Source organism: Culex quinquefasciatus, chromosome 1 (assembly GCF_015732765.1).
Source record: "Culex quinquefasciatus strain JHB chromosome 1, VPISU_Cqui_1.0_pri_paternal, whole genome shotgun sequence".
NCBI classification, from domain to species: Eukaryota; Metazoa; Arthropoda; class Insecta; order Diptera; family Culicidae; genus Culex; species Culex quinquefasciatus.
The window spans coordinates 13,954,649-13,969,816 of NC_051861.1; the positions used below are offsets into that span (position 1 = coordinate 13,954,649).

General features: G+C 40.9%; 1 protein-coding gene across 1 annotated transcript in view; it reads right to left on the minus strand.

The window, feature by feature from the left end:
* Positions 1-15,168, minus strand: part of LOC6037416 (protein hairless) — a 40,073-nt gene that overhangs the window by 10,113 nt on the left and 14,792 nt on the right. The window contains exon 2 of the mRNA XM_038260859.1: positions 4-150. Within this exon, the coding sequence (XP_038116787.1) occupies positions 4-150 (147 nt within the window). The remainder of the gene's footprint in view (positions 1-3; positions 151-15,168) is intronic.

The following is a 15,168-nucleotide window of genomic DNA, read 5'->3' on the forward strand; positions in this document are numbered from 1 at the left end:
TACAGCTGAGCGAGGTTGAGCTCTCGTGCTTGTGGAAGTTGGCACTGATCGAGCTGACCGTCGGTGGGTAGTACGTTTTGCGCGAAACCGAAATCCAGCCGGTCTTTTCGCCCTCCCGCGCACGGGCCAGCTCCAGGATGAACTTTCCATCTGAAATTGAAGAAAGAGGACTCTATGAGAATATAACCCACTATGAATGGTGTAATGTCGTTTATTGTCTGGTGTCTTGTCGCTGGAATAGAAGCTGCTCTACTAACGGCATGCGTCTTCAGAATTGATGATCCCCCAACAAATTCAACCCTCTCGCCACGCAAATATTCTCACAGACGGTAAACTTTTCCCATCGGGTCCGACCAACGTCCGCCGCCGACGCCAAACCGGATGGCGTTCGAGGGTGACGCCTGACGAGGAAGAGGAACAAACAAGGGGCCGGCGACGACGACAGCGACGCAACGACCGAGGCGTAGCACGTGTCACCGTTTTAATATGTTAATTCCGCCATGTAAGCAGCACTACGGCGAGCACAGCATAGAGCAAAGCAGTGCACGGCTCGGTTTCCCCCTTCATTTTTTTAATTCCTGTGTACAGCTATATAACCATTTGCAGGCCTGATGGTAGCGCTCGGATGGTGTCGTACAACACCAGTTCGTTATTCAGTAATGGCTGAACCTTTCGCCCGCCGTCGGTTGTGGGGGGACGCGAGTAATGCCCACAATTCAGTGATTTCCGCATGGGTGCCCCCGGTCTTGTAGGCAGAGGGCCCATTGAGAAATAAATATATATGGTCGAAGAAATGGAGGGCGGAAATGGTAGCAGCGGTCGTCGGAGGAAAGGTGCATAGTTTTCCAGCAGAGCGACTTTCCCGAAGCGCACACGCCACAAACAACCCCACAAAGCGTCCAGACCTAACACATCTGGTCATAACACCACTGCAAGCGTCACAACATCGAACAGGGTCCACTTGTCTGTGGATCCGGATCATAAAGTGGTGCAAAGACACACTTGCCCAAGCGTTCAGCAAGAGCTGCAATGGTTTGTTTGTTTCATTTCCTATCGGTGGCCCGACGGACAGTCAGTGGCGTAAATGGCAACAGCTTCAAACAATGACCGCGGCGGCCGACATTGTTGTTTGTGTATACGGGTGGGAGACGGGACGGGGCGGGTGCGCACCAAGCATAAACAAGCAGCATGAAATACGGTACCGTCCGTCGTAACACCGTGTATGGCGGGGGCAGCTACAGGCCCCACCCAGCTATAGGGATGATCGTGAAAAAAATTAGGTGTGTATTAGAGTGCAAAATTATTTCAGTTTAAAATTTGAGTATTCTTTTGAATTCTCAAGCTAAAAATGCACAGTAAACAATTCTTGAATGTTTGGCAAGTTAATGTCCAATTAGCTGTTTCTCACTTTTTAAACAAATTAGTTTTTTTTTTATGCAAAATTAAACAAACCGGGCTTCGTCATGCACACGGGATATGTCTTGCAAGTCTTCACCCCAAATTTCAGCCAATTTTATCCATTCCATCACGAGATATCCACGGCTACGTCAAGACTGTCATCCACATATAAAGCGAGTTTCCAGTAGGGGGAGAGGGGGTAATTTGCACCCCCGGGGCAAAATGCACCCCCTGCTTTTCTCGGTATTTGGAAGAAATTTTCCGGGAAAAATCATAGAAATTGGAAACTTAACATTGCTAAACCATGCTGGACAAATTTGAGCATCGCAGTATAAAAACAGCTCAAGTTATTTGCAAAACTTTAAAATGTTGTGTTTTCATCTAATTTTCATTGAACTTTCATTTTGATTTTTGGACAATATAAAAAGCATTTATTGTTATAGTAAGTGTTGAGGTATATAGTTTTTGACATAATTCTCATTATTGTGTAGATAGATGAGTCCAAAAACATAAAAAAAATGAATTTTTAATTAAATTTTCTGCAAAAAGCGTGGTCGGGGCAAAATGCACCGCTGTGAAGCTCCTTTGTAAAAAAACAGCGGTGTCATCTAGTGGTGACTAGTGAAAACTGCTTTAATCCGGTGCATTTTGCCCCATGTTGTGGTGCATTTTGCCCAGCCGTCCCCTTAGATGACAGTTTTCGTGAGTTGCGCGTATCCACCGACAGATGGCAAGTGCACCTCATCGGAATCCGCCCATTAAAAACGCAACTCAAAATTTTCATGGGAAACATTTTTCTCGTGACGGCTTTCGCGGCACGCTCCCTCCAACTGTTCGAGACTAATATTTCAACGTGGCGTATCTTTCAACATTTTTTTCAAAAAAAATATTCCAGAATGCTTATTTTGTCGTTTTAAACCGAAACAAGACAAAAGTATATTAAATTAAACTATTCGCCATTTTCAAATGTTTGGCTAGATGATATCAAAGGCCGCCATCTTAGGCCCACTGGGCCCACAAAAAGGGTGCGCTCAGTTTGTATGGGAGCTGTCAACATGCTCCCGGGCTGATTTTGCCCCGTTGTTGTAGTGCATTTTGCCCCAATGTTGCGGTGCAAATTGCCCCGCATTGTTGTTTGAAATGAATCAAAAATATTTTTAGAAATCTGTTATTTTTAAACAACTTTGAGGTTTTTAAAGACTTTTTTCACTTGGATGACGTTGAATAATAGTTATTTATGAACATCTAACGAAAATCTTTCAAAGAAATGCTGTGACTCAAGGCGGTTTCAAAAACACCCAAAAAGCAAAAACTGGAAATTTGGTTTGTTGGAACTTTTCAAAAAAGAAAAAATGTACGTAACAATTGAAATTACCTCGCAAATATATGCAAACGATAGAAATAACATTCAAAAAATAATAATTTGGTAACAACATTTATATATTTAGTTCATACGACCTTTTCAAAAACCACACGTAAACCATAGTAACAGAGCCTCTGGCGGGGAATTCAGGAAACTGCATGCGTGTCAGATCCTTGGAGATATCGTGGCACACGTTCAGAGAAAAGCGCTCCCAAAGTTTGACAGTTCGCTTTGGGCGTGGCAAAATTTTGAGCTTAAATCGTCTCTTATTCAGTTTAATCATGAAACTTTCAGGAGTGATTGATAATCATCTTTCAAGTGGACTTAATAAATTTTGTGTAATATAAACTTTTTTGATATATATCGATGCCCTCTCTTGTTCTATCTAGATGGGAATTCCAGCAAGCAATCAATGAAATAAGCAGTTAAGACAGTTAGTAAGAGTTAAGGTCGTAGACCATTCACTTTTGGATCAATGAGCGTTTTGGCACAGAATTATTAAATCGAAATGAAAATTTAATCACGATGGGCAGAATGCTGCTACAAACAACATGCAGAAATCAGTTTTTTGATCGATGAATTCTCTATCAAGATTTTAATGAATTTTTTAAACAAACATGGTTGACAAAAAGGTGACCAGGAATGATAGCTTAAGAGCCTTATTCGACCACTTTAATTTTTGGTCGCGTTGTCGGTGTTCACTTCAATCTACTGTTTTTCTTAATTTTCCATTGTAGAGATCAGATTTCTTTTCGTGAATCAAGCACAGCCCTAATCTGAAAACTATTCCTTTTCTATAGACAAATCCAGCGAAAGCTCAACGCTGCTTTTTGATGGTGAGAGATTTGACAGCTCCCATACTAAATGTCTCGATTTTCATACTTTTTGTTAATTTTCTTTTAAAATAAAATACTTAACATATGAAAACCATATATTTTTGGTGCCCAAAATTCCTGCTGAATCGAATGGTGTACTTATCTCGATTGCTAATTTTTCGAACAGTTTTTATTTTAATAATATTCTAGACACATTTTGTGCACCTAATCAATCAATACTTTTATCATAAATAATCATTTTATTGCTTAAAAATTGAGTTTTCCTGAGCTCCCATATTCAAATACATGGAAGCTGTCATTTCTAACACCATTGGCCACCTAGCGGCCATTTCAAACTGGATTCGTCTATAGAAAAACAGAGCAACAAATTGAACATTCCAGTTCCAACCCGGTTTGTGAATGGGCTCTCTATCGTCTCCAGCCCCTTCATCAAGCCGAACTCCCGATCCAGATCGGGCCGATTCTAACCTCAATGTTCTGGCCCAAACCCCCAAAGAAGTGGGACGTATGGTGATAATAACTATACCACGCACACCGCGTGCCGTTTTCGGGATCAAATTAGCATACAATGGGCCATGGGCTCTGGTTTCGGTCCGCTTGCCGTCCGGCCCCTCTCCCCGAGACCAACTGACGGCTGCGTCCGGAACGGAACCCTTTGCCTCTCAAGTAGGTACACCAGGGATCGAGTCGATAGGGCACGCGGCACAGATTACCAAGGGTCGTTATTGCCTATTTTGTGGTGGTAGCTGCGGCGATGTTCCGGATCTCCGATTGAAGGAGAACGAGGAGGAAGAAGATGTGGCCGCGGGGGCTATTACCCATTGCGCGCGCGCTCTACACTCTCTTTTTATTGACCGCGCGCGCACGTTCCAACATTATTTTGTGTGGCCGCGCAGCCGAGCAGCACTTGGCGAGACTTCAACGCGCGAGTTCAAGCTATAAGGAGGTACGGAGTGGGGATCTGGGGGTGAAACGGGCCTGCTGCTGCGATGATTGCGATGATGGCGAAGAATGACGATGATTTGGTGTAGGGTTGTGTGTGTTGGTCCGTGGTCGTGTTATGGCTGCGTGGTTCGTGTATACGAAACGATTGAGGTAGGTGCACAGCTCAGAAAAAAAGGAGGGAAGGAAAAGAAAGAAACAACAGTAGTAACAACAACACCAACAACAACAAAAACAGTCGGTTGGTGATAAAAAAGGCAGCGAATACAAGACAATCAAGAGACCAAGAAAACACTATATGGTCAAATATGGTGATTGAAGAGGTTATGATAAAAAAAAGTGGAGAAACACAAGGAAAAAAAAACATCGAGCGCACACACACAGCGAAAGATAATAAAAGAAATTAATGTCAGCAAAAGTTTGAGAAGAAAAAATGTAGATTTTAGCAGAGCTCTGGGAACTGTTGTTCACACTTCACATGACTTATTCGAATTCGAACTATTTTTTTTCTTTTTTTTTCGATGCCGCTTATGTGGCATGGGATTCCTATGCACACAAATTACGCTATATTTCATATTCAACAATTAAATTTAAATTAAATTAATCAATGATGACATAAATATAACTATACCTAATTTATTCTAACATTGTCAACCCTAAAACTCAAGCCACTATGTCTAGACATAGAATGCAGTCCGCAGTCCCGTTCCATTCACATCTCCGGAATGCACGCCTTTGAGTAAAAGGAATTTGCATTGAATTAGTTTGTCACTGTTGTTATTGTCGCCAGTGTCACACTGAATATGGGAAAAATGCTGCTAACGTTCCCACATCATCAATTACAATACTCCCACACCTATAGGTACAACACCATGAAGCGTACAACAATGCAGAGCCACGCTTAGTGTTTTTGATGGAGACTAGTGGTGGGCAAAACCGCTCATTTCTGTGAGCCGCTCATTTTCGTTCGCTCATTTAAATGAGCAGCTCTTTTGAACGGCTCATCCGCTCATTTCGCTCAAAGTCAGAAAATAGACTGGAATGAACTGAAACATCTGCTCAAGATATTTAGATTTTTTTTTCAAACGACCAATGGAGTGTTCATGAGTGTCACGCTTCGTATGATTTTTGTTGATTGATAATTAAAAAAATATATGTTTTCATCGCACTTATTCTGAACAGATTGGAGAACGTCCATAAAACATAGAAAATCCTCGATTTGCTTTATCCTTTTTTGGAAAGCATATAAACGTTTTATATGAAAAAGGAGAAAAACATTGATCTCTGAAATCCACAAATATCGAAAACTTTTTCCATAGAGAGGTAAACAAAGTTTGTTTAACAAACTTGAGTTTTCTTCAAAAGTGAATATTTTCAACCAAATTATTGCTTTCAATCGTTAAAAGTTATGAAAAGTAAGCTGAATTATCGTTTTTTTTTTTTTTTTGAATTAAATATACTTTATTGAATCTTTCTTATAATAATTACATTTGGTTTACATAATAAGTGGTCAGCTGTGGCTCTTCAGCTTTAGTTTGCTCTTCGTGATTTAAACACTGTTCATTTTCATAACTTTAAAAGTATATGATTTATCATTTTTGTAACTCTAGGTACAACGAGGAAAAAAAATTGATAAGAAAACATAACCTAACCTAAAACTAACTTAAACTTACAATAAACTAAACCAATCCTTGAATCAAGGGGTATTCAGATATAGCACATTTTTCCCTGAATTTCAAACATTTTTCTTGAATCTTCTGATCCAACATTTTTACTTCTGCTAATTCATGAACCTCACTTGATCTTGTCCAGCCAGGAACATTCAAAACCATTTTGAGTACCTTGTTTTGGACACGCTGGAGCTTCAATTTATGAGTTCTAGCGCAACACTCCCAAACAGGTACTGCATACTCAATAACGGGGTAAATTATTTGTTTGTAAACTGCTAGCTTATTTTTCAAAGATAGCTTTGATTTTCTGTTAATTAAAGGATACAAACACCTGATGAGAATGCTGCACTTGTTCAATATTTTATCTACATGCTGCCGAAACAATAGTTTCGAGTCAAGTATGAGACCTAAATAGACAACTTCCTTTGACCAGGGTATTGAAACATCATTCATTTTAATCAAAACATCATCCTTTGGGACAAATCGGGCCGATTTGGAAAGTGGAAAAATGATGGTTTGAGTTTTGGCTGCATTTATGCGAATTTTCCAGTCGCCAAAGTATTCGGAAAGAACGTCAAGACCCTTCTGAAGACGGCCAACTAAATATCTGGTTATTTTACCCTTATAAATAACGGCAGTGTCATCAGCAAAAGTGACAACACACCATTACCAGGAAGAGTAGGCAAATCAGATGTAAAAATATTGTACAGAAGTGGGCCAAGAATACTTCCTTGGGGAACCCCAGCATCAATGTTGAATAATCCAGAAGCAATCCCATTCAGAAAAACCCTGAACGATCTCTCCGAAAGATAGTGCTGGATAATTTTGATAAGATACATTGGAAAACCGTATAAATACAGTTTATGTATCAAACCATCATGCCAAACATTGTCAAAAGCCTTCTCAACATCCAACAAAGCCATAGCAGTTGATTTAGACTCAAGCTTGTTCTGCTTGATGATTTTAGTTACTCTCGTAAGCTGATGAGCAGTATTATGTCCCTTTCGGAAGCCAAACTGCTCGTTCAAAATTATATTATTATCGTTGGTAAAATCCAAAAGCCTTGAATAGATGACCTTCTCAAAGAGTTTGGACAGACTACTCAAAAGACTAATGGGACGATAACTTGTTGGCGATGTTGGATCTTTTGAGGCTTCAAAATTGGTATGACTTTGCCCAGCTTCCAATTGGTGGGGAAGTAACCAAGTTGCAAACATTTATTGAAAATATTGGCTAGATGTTGAAAGAACTGATCACTCTGTTTTTTCAACACTAGATTAAAAATGTTATCAAAGCCAGGAGCTTTCATATTTTTCATTTGTTTTACTGCAACTTTGACTTCCTCACCAGAAACATGGGAATCTGCAGGAAATTCAAAGGTAGAGTCATTGATTGTTGAAATACTATTGGCAACTGATGTTTCTTTACGGCTGGTCATGGAAGCGCCAAGATTATGAGAACTAACAAAATGAAGCCCAAGTGCATTTGCCTTTTCCTCGGATGTAATCAAAGGAGAATCCTCAACAATAAGAGGAGGAATAGGCTTTGGTTTGTTTTTAAGAACTTTTGAAAGTTTCCAAAATGGTTTTGAATAATTCCCAAGCTGGCTTACATGTTTTGAAAATTCTTGATTTCTGATATTGTCAAGTCGGTCTTGTATGATTTTGTTCAAATTGTTAACTGAAATCTTTTGTCATAGTCCCCAGTCCGTTGATATTGTCTCCTATAAACATTCCTAAGTCTAATCAAGTGTTTAGTATCTACGTCAATATCAGTTACCTTAAAATTAACAGGAACCTCCCGAACGTTGGCAGCCTCTGCTTGGTTGATAGCCTGCTGGATCACCTCCAGCGAACGATCAATATCAGCAGAAGTTTCCGGGTGTTGATCATAGTCGATGTTGCTGTCGACCACTTGCTGAAACTGCTGCCAGTCAACGTTGTGGTAATCTTTCCGGGTTGGTTGCCGCTGCGGAGTAACGGAAGCTCCAACCTCCACAACCACCGGATAGTGATCAGAACTCAACTCTTCAAACACCTCAGGATGAGCCACGTTCTCAGCCATATTGGTAATGAAGAAGTCGATGATTGAGTGATTCCCAGACCGAGCCACCCTCGTTGGACGATCTGGACTCACAACGTTGTAGTATCCGTTTTGCAGATCGTTGTGCAGAATCACTCCGTTCCGATTCCTCCTGCTGTTGCCCCAAACTTCATGCTTCGCGTTGAGGTCACCAGCGATGATGTACTTTGCGCTCCGCCGTGTCAGCTTCTGGATATCGCTCTTCAGTTTTGCTGCTGAACCATCTCTGGAATTCACCTGACGTGGGCAGTATGCAGCAATGAAGAGTACTGGGCCAACCGAAGTGGGAATTTCCACCCCAACGGCCTCGATGATGTCCAGCTTGAAGTGTGGCAGCCGGCGTGGCTTGAGATCACGATGAACAGCGACAAGCACACCTCCTCCTCCAGAGGTGGTCCTATCGAGCTGCGTCGCGATCTTGTAGTTTTGCAGATAAACTTTTTCACCGGGCTTCAGATGAGTTTCCGTGATGGCAGCTACGTCGATCTCCTTCTCGCGAAGAAAATCCACCAGCTCTAAATTCTTCCTCCTAATGGAGCAAGCGTTCCAATTCAGCAGCTTGAGGGACCTACGATCCATACTGGATGACGAACGAGGTCAGCACTTCAATCTGCTGGGTCTTGGTTTTGCATCCACGCAGTGCAGCGGACATCTGTTTGAAAATATTGAGGAGTTCGGTTGAGGTGTAAAGATCATTACCATTTTCCTCAACTGCTGGTTCTTGGGTTGGTCTTGGCTCCTGGCTGAAGCCCGGTGGTGGCGGTCTCGGCTCCTGGCTGGAACCCGGCCGTGGATGATTCATCTCAGCTCTCTTCCTGGGATCCAACGGCAACGGTGCCAAGTTCGGGACCTGGCGTCGCGGTTGAAGAGGTGGAAAATTTTGCTCCACCAGGGCTGGAGGAGTTCTACGACGCTGAGGCTGATTCTTCGTCGATGCTTGCTGCCGAATTTTCACGAACTCAGCTCTCTTGGGGCACTTTCGGTCGGTTGACGAGTGCTCACCGTTGCAGTTGAGGCACTTCACCAGCGAATCTTGGATGCACTGGGATGTGATGTGCGCATCGGTACCACATTTGGCGCAACGACGCTTCAGGTGGCAGTTCTTACCTCCGTGCCCGAAACCCAGGCAGTTGAAGCATTGTGTGACGTCACGATGCACTGGTCGGTATCGCTCCCACGACACGATAATGTTGAAAACCGCTCGAATTGCCTTCAGCTCAGGAAGCGTCGTCGATCCCTTAGCCAAATGCAGCAGGTAGAGCTGGTCACGGTACTTGATGTCTTTGTTGCGTCGGCTCATTTTGTGCACGGCCAACACATCCAGTTTCAAAACTTTTAGCTCGGCAGCTAATTCCTCCACTGGCATGTCGTACAGACCTCTGACGACGATTTTGTACGGCTTATCCATGACGACATCATGGGTAAAGTACTCCGCCTCGTTTTCGGTCAAGTAATCCTTGACCAGTTGATAGTGCTGCCTGGATTGCACCAGCACCTTAAATCCGTCCTGACACAGACGAATGTTGCCTAGGACTTTCCCAGACTTGATGAGTTCAACCAGCCCCGCTCGAAAGTCGATCGTTGCTGCTGATTGCCGCACATAAAAAGGAGGCAGTTTCTCCTTTCGCTGTTTCACTTCATTCTCCTTTGCTTCCGCTACCTGGTCCTCGTCAGGCAGTCCAGCAAACTTGTTGTTCTTCAAAAGCTGCTCCTCGTGCGATGAAGAGTTCTCCTCCTCCTCATCCATCGGTACAGTACCGTCGCTCTTTTTCGTCTTTTTGCTGTTCGATGTCACTTCCAAAAGCACCTTCCTCTTGGAAATCCCGGTTTTTGGCCATCAGTTGAGGCCTCAACCTTCCTTTTGGAAATTCCCACTTTTTTGCCTGCTTGAGCCGCAGGTAGGGCAATATTGCCGGCGTTTTGCGCCGGGACGCGACGAGTCATGTTGATTCAGACAACCTTCACCAACGAATGCTCGGATAACAATGAATTATCGTTTTGATAATTATCTTTCCATTATTTTGTGAAACAATAGATTTAAGTTGGTGTTCAGTAACAGGCATATTTGAGGTAGCCTTTTGCTGCACTTGATAAAATAGTCTTGAAATGCAGTTCTTTGTTTAAGGGGTTACATACATGTAAATCGGCATAAATGTCAGAGGTTGGTTTGAGCACAAACATAAACTTTTTTTAAATCTGTTTTCAGGGCATTAAAATATATATTTTCATCTTTTAACAAAACAAATTTGAGGACATTTGGTTGTATCATGGCCGAGATATAGGTATTTGAAGTTAGCAGTTTCAAAAAACGGGTGCCACGATATCTCAACACTGCATTGACCAAATCGGCTCAAAATTTTGGTGAAGACTCGTTAAACCGGTCCCGTGTGCATGACGAAGGCCGATTTTCAAAAAGTTTATTATTAAAAAAGATAAAAATATTTTTATGTTTTTCATATAAAAAATCGCAAGTTTTTGATTTTTGTATTTAAAAAAAATGCAAAATTTCAAAATCGCGCTTCGTCATGCACACGGGATATGTCTTGCGAGTCTTCACCCAAAATTTCAGCCAATTATGTCTATCCCATGTCGAGATATCGTGGCACCCGTAAATCAACTCGGTGTTCAGAGAAAAACGCTCGCAAAGTTTGACAGTTCGCTTTGCGCATGGCAAAATTTTCAGCTAAAATCGCCTGTAACTTACTTTAATCATAAAATATCTTCATGAAACTTTCAGGAGTGATAGAAAATCATCTTTTAAGTTGATTCAATAAATTTTCTGTAATATGAAATTTTGTGATTTTCTACATGTATGTAACCCCTTAATAAAAACAACTTTTATTCATGACAACAAATGAATGGTCAAAACAAGCGTCAAAAAAGAAGATCTGAAAAAATGCCTTAATAAATCTATTGAACAATTACCACAAAAGAGTACCAAGTTTGTGTGATGTGCTGTGGAAAATTACATTTTAAATAATAAACGGTCCAATACATGTATTAAAACCTTAAACTAGCATACTAATTATGTTCGAATGCGTGTAACAACTTCATGTACGTAACATTTGAGAAATCTATCGATATTAACATAATGAGATCATGCAACATCTGGCGACAGTCAGCTGATTCAAAATCACAGGCGCCCTGACACAGGCTAGCAACAAGCACAAAGTGCGCCATAATGTTGGAACATAAGGCGGCCGGTAAGAACCTAGTTTCCCCTCTTTTCTCCACAGCACCGTCACCACCAGCGCGTGGAAGAACGAACCGAACGAGAGCGAATGAGCGAGAGCGAAATAACGAAAGAGTGAGCGAAAACGACGCCGTTCGACGACGTCGACGACGGCGCGAGCGACGCTTATCAAGCTCCGCTCCGTTCGTTCTTTCCGTTCATTCGCTCTCGTTCGGTTCGTTCTTCGACTCGCTCTTTGATTTGACGGTTCTTTGAAAAGAATCGGTTCACAAAATGAACCGCCGCTCATTTTTTTTGAGCGGTCGCTCATTCGTTCTTTAGCTTGAGCCGGTTCATACGAACGGTTCGCTCAAAAAAGCCCATCTCTAATGGAGACTTTGTCTATTTTAGTAAATTAAAAGTATGAACTTTCAAATCATGCCTTTTCTCTAGATTTTTTAAAGCAACACAGTTGGGGTCATTAAAACAAATCGAGCAAATGTCGTGCAATTGTTATTCAACCTATTCAAACTAGTGTTAAAGCGTTCCAAAATTTAATTCATTCTGGATTCTGTAAAAATACGGGTAAGCTTTTTTCCTTGCGAACGAAAATTGCATCCAATCCAAAGTACTAAATGAAATCGACATTTTATAACAAGTTCAAATTCAGTGGAGCTGTTGATACCATAAAAACAAGCAAGAATATTAATTTTCATCAAAATCTGGTCTGACCCCTACTTTTTGAAACCACTAAAGTTAAAATCCTCCATTTTCAAAATGCGAAGTCAAGCGACGAATTTCAGGTAAAACATGGTCAAAATTGGGAATCTTAGAATTTCGAAAAAAGTTTCCACGTAATTTATGGATGGTCCCTTTCTTGATTTTTGAAACAAACATTTCATTTAGAAATAAAATGGAATCATTCATTTCGTGTAAATATTTGTTAAATTTAGTTGGGGTTGTGAGACCCCGAACAGACAGTAATAACTGAATTCATGGCATTCCAATAACAAATACTGTTAAAATAACAGAAAGTGTTATGGATTCTTCTTGAGAAAACAATTTTTGCAAAAGAGTTTATGTTATCATAATAAAAATTGTTATTGGTCTGATATTGATTGAAAGCCTAAAAAAACTTTGGAATAAAATTTTTTGTTATGGAAGAATACCTCCAACTGTTATTGGGAAGATCGGATTTGTTCGAAAAATAACTAAAAATGTTATTAGTCTGTTATTTTATAACAATCCAATAACAAAAAAATCATAACGACGAATAACAAATCTTGTTATAAATAACATAAAATGTTATTGGCCTTGTATTTTCAAATATCAAAAAATGTTATGCCCAAGTTATTTCGGTCTGCTCGGGGAACGTATTGTGCAGTGATGGATAAATTAAACAATGATATTTAGAATGAATTGAAAACCGGAATCGAGTGGTAGAAATGACAGTTCTCACATAAAAAAAACATTGTAGAAATTGTTGATTTTTTCTTCGACAACTTTAGCTCACTTTCGACTTTTAGCGTTCAACCTTTCGACCATATTTGGACGTCTTTTAAAGTGAGTTTTTTTTTGTTCATAAAATGCGAACACGCTGTAAAGCAATTTAAGTCCTAATTTGATCTTCCTCTAAGTCCTCAGACAAATTTTGCATCAGGAAATCGAGTGACGAAAAAAAACTTTTTTTTAGTTGTCTTGTTTTTTTATTGTTGAATCAAATACGACCCCAAAATGTCTTCTAATGGTCTTGGAATTGGTAATCCAATACAGTCCAGACTCGATTAGCCGTAGCCTCAATTATCCAAAGTTTCGAGAATGCGATGTTAGATTATTCAAAGGTTTGCTTGAAGCCAAATATTTTTTATTTTCTTACTCTTGAAAAGGTCTTAACGTTATGCTTATAGGACTTTTAAAAAAACTCTAGAAATGCCTTTTGTCAATATTTCATCACCGCCTTTTTGGCTGCCATCTTCGATCTAAAAACTCAAATAAGACACTTTTTTAGGCTGGTACAAATATTTTTAAAAGTTTTTGTCCCCCCCCCTTCAAAATTGGCCCGAAAAATCAGGGGGCAAAAAAAATATTTTTACAATAAACTTCAAAATTTCAATGAAAATTCAAGTGCAATTAGCTGAAATCAAATTAAAATACATTCTTCTGCGTTTAAAATCATTTTTAGCATGTTTAAGTTTATTAAAAAATCTTAAGATTTTTTGAAAATTTTCTATGCAAAATCTTTTTTTTCGATACAATTTTTGTTTTTGTCAGATCTTAGATTTATTGAAAACTAATGATTGCAAAACAACTGAACTAGTGTAAAATGCATTTTAAAACACTTTTTTCATTTAAATGTGAAGACTATGGCTTGTTATTTAAATTTTTATATTTTTTTATTTCTTTGCCCCCCCCTTGACCTCGGCCAGGGCCGAGGGACAAAAACTTTTTTAAATATTTGCATCGGCCTTATACAAATAAGAAAAACATTTTTTTTATTCGATTATCCAAACCTATCCAAACCTTCGATCACCCTAAGTGAATATTTTCCGAGGCCTCCGGGTAATCGAGTTTGTACTGTATAGGCAATCAAGCAATTAAATTTGACTCATGGGAAGTCGCTGATCTAAAGTTTGATGTTGTTATTCAAAATGATTAGCTGTTACTCCCTTTTAAACCTGCCGATGTGACGTACGCTTCAAAGAGTACACATATACGAAACGTTACTCAATTCAAACCATTTGAGGCTTAATTAATCTTTGCATCTTGATAGGATGAAATCAGCAGCATCCAACCACATCACCATCTTTTCAATCTTTCTCTCATTCAACAAAGTCAAAGCGAGGTTGGGTACCGTTTGCTGCAATCAAAGCCGTGATTGACACAAAAAGTTCAGCAGAATAAATAACCTTGATTTTCTACAGCCCGCTGCTCCGCGCTCGCCCGATTGATGACCAGCGCACGCTTAGTGCACCGAATCCTAATTGGCAATCCCGTGGCCACCGCGCCCTGCCACTGCCACCGATGCCAATTTATTCCAAACCTCCCCACGAATTAGTGCTTCTTCCATTGCATTGCTTCGCCGAGGTATCGATTTCCATCAGTTCAAAGTCGACTCCAGTGGCTTAGATTGGCGCGCGCCCGCCCGTCCGACGTCCGTCGACTGCTCTCAATCCGTCCACACCCGCTATGACGACTTGGTCGATATGTAGGGGAGAACTCCGGCAGCCCAACCCGTTGATCGTCGTCGTCATCGGCAGCGTGTCTTTCTCCAGCTCGAAACCGCAAGGCTTAAGTTCAGTCCCCCTTAAGCCGCGACCTCAGCTCCTCACAGCCCGTCGTCATGATCATCAACGCTGCCAATAGCTCAAGAGGTTTGCTCCGCGTCCGCCTTCGTGCCTCGATCTCCACCAACTCCTCTGCTGATTCCCGCTCAGCCTAAGCTGAGGTTCCTCTCTCTTTCCGCGCACGAGTCGTCGTCGTCGCGTTGTCAATCCCTTAAAGCGTTGCGCTCGCGCCACGCCAACATTACTACACATATCACCACCTTCCTCCTCTTGCTCCAAACTTCCCCCTCGAGCTTCCTCTCTATGTGCGGTTTCAGCTTGCCTGCCTGCGCTATTACTGGTGTATTAAAACCAGCCTCAAGTCCTCAACGAGCAAATAGCACGCGCCGAGGGTAATGAAAACATCAACAATTTTACTTTT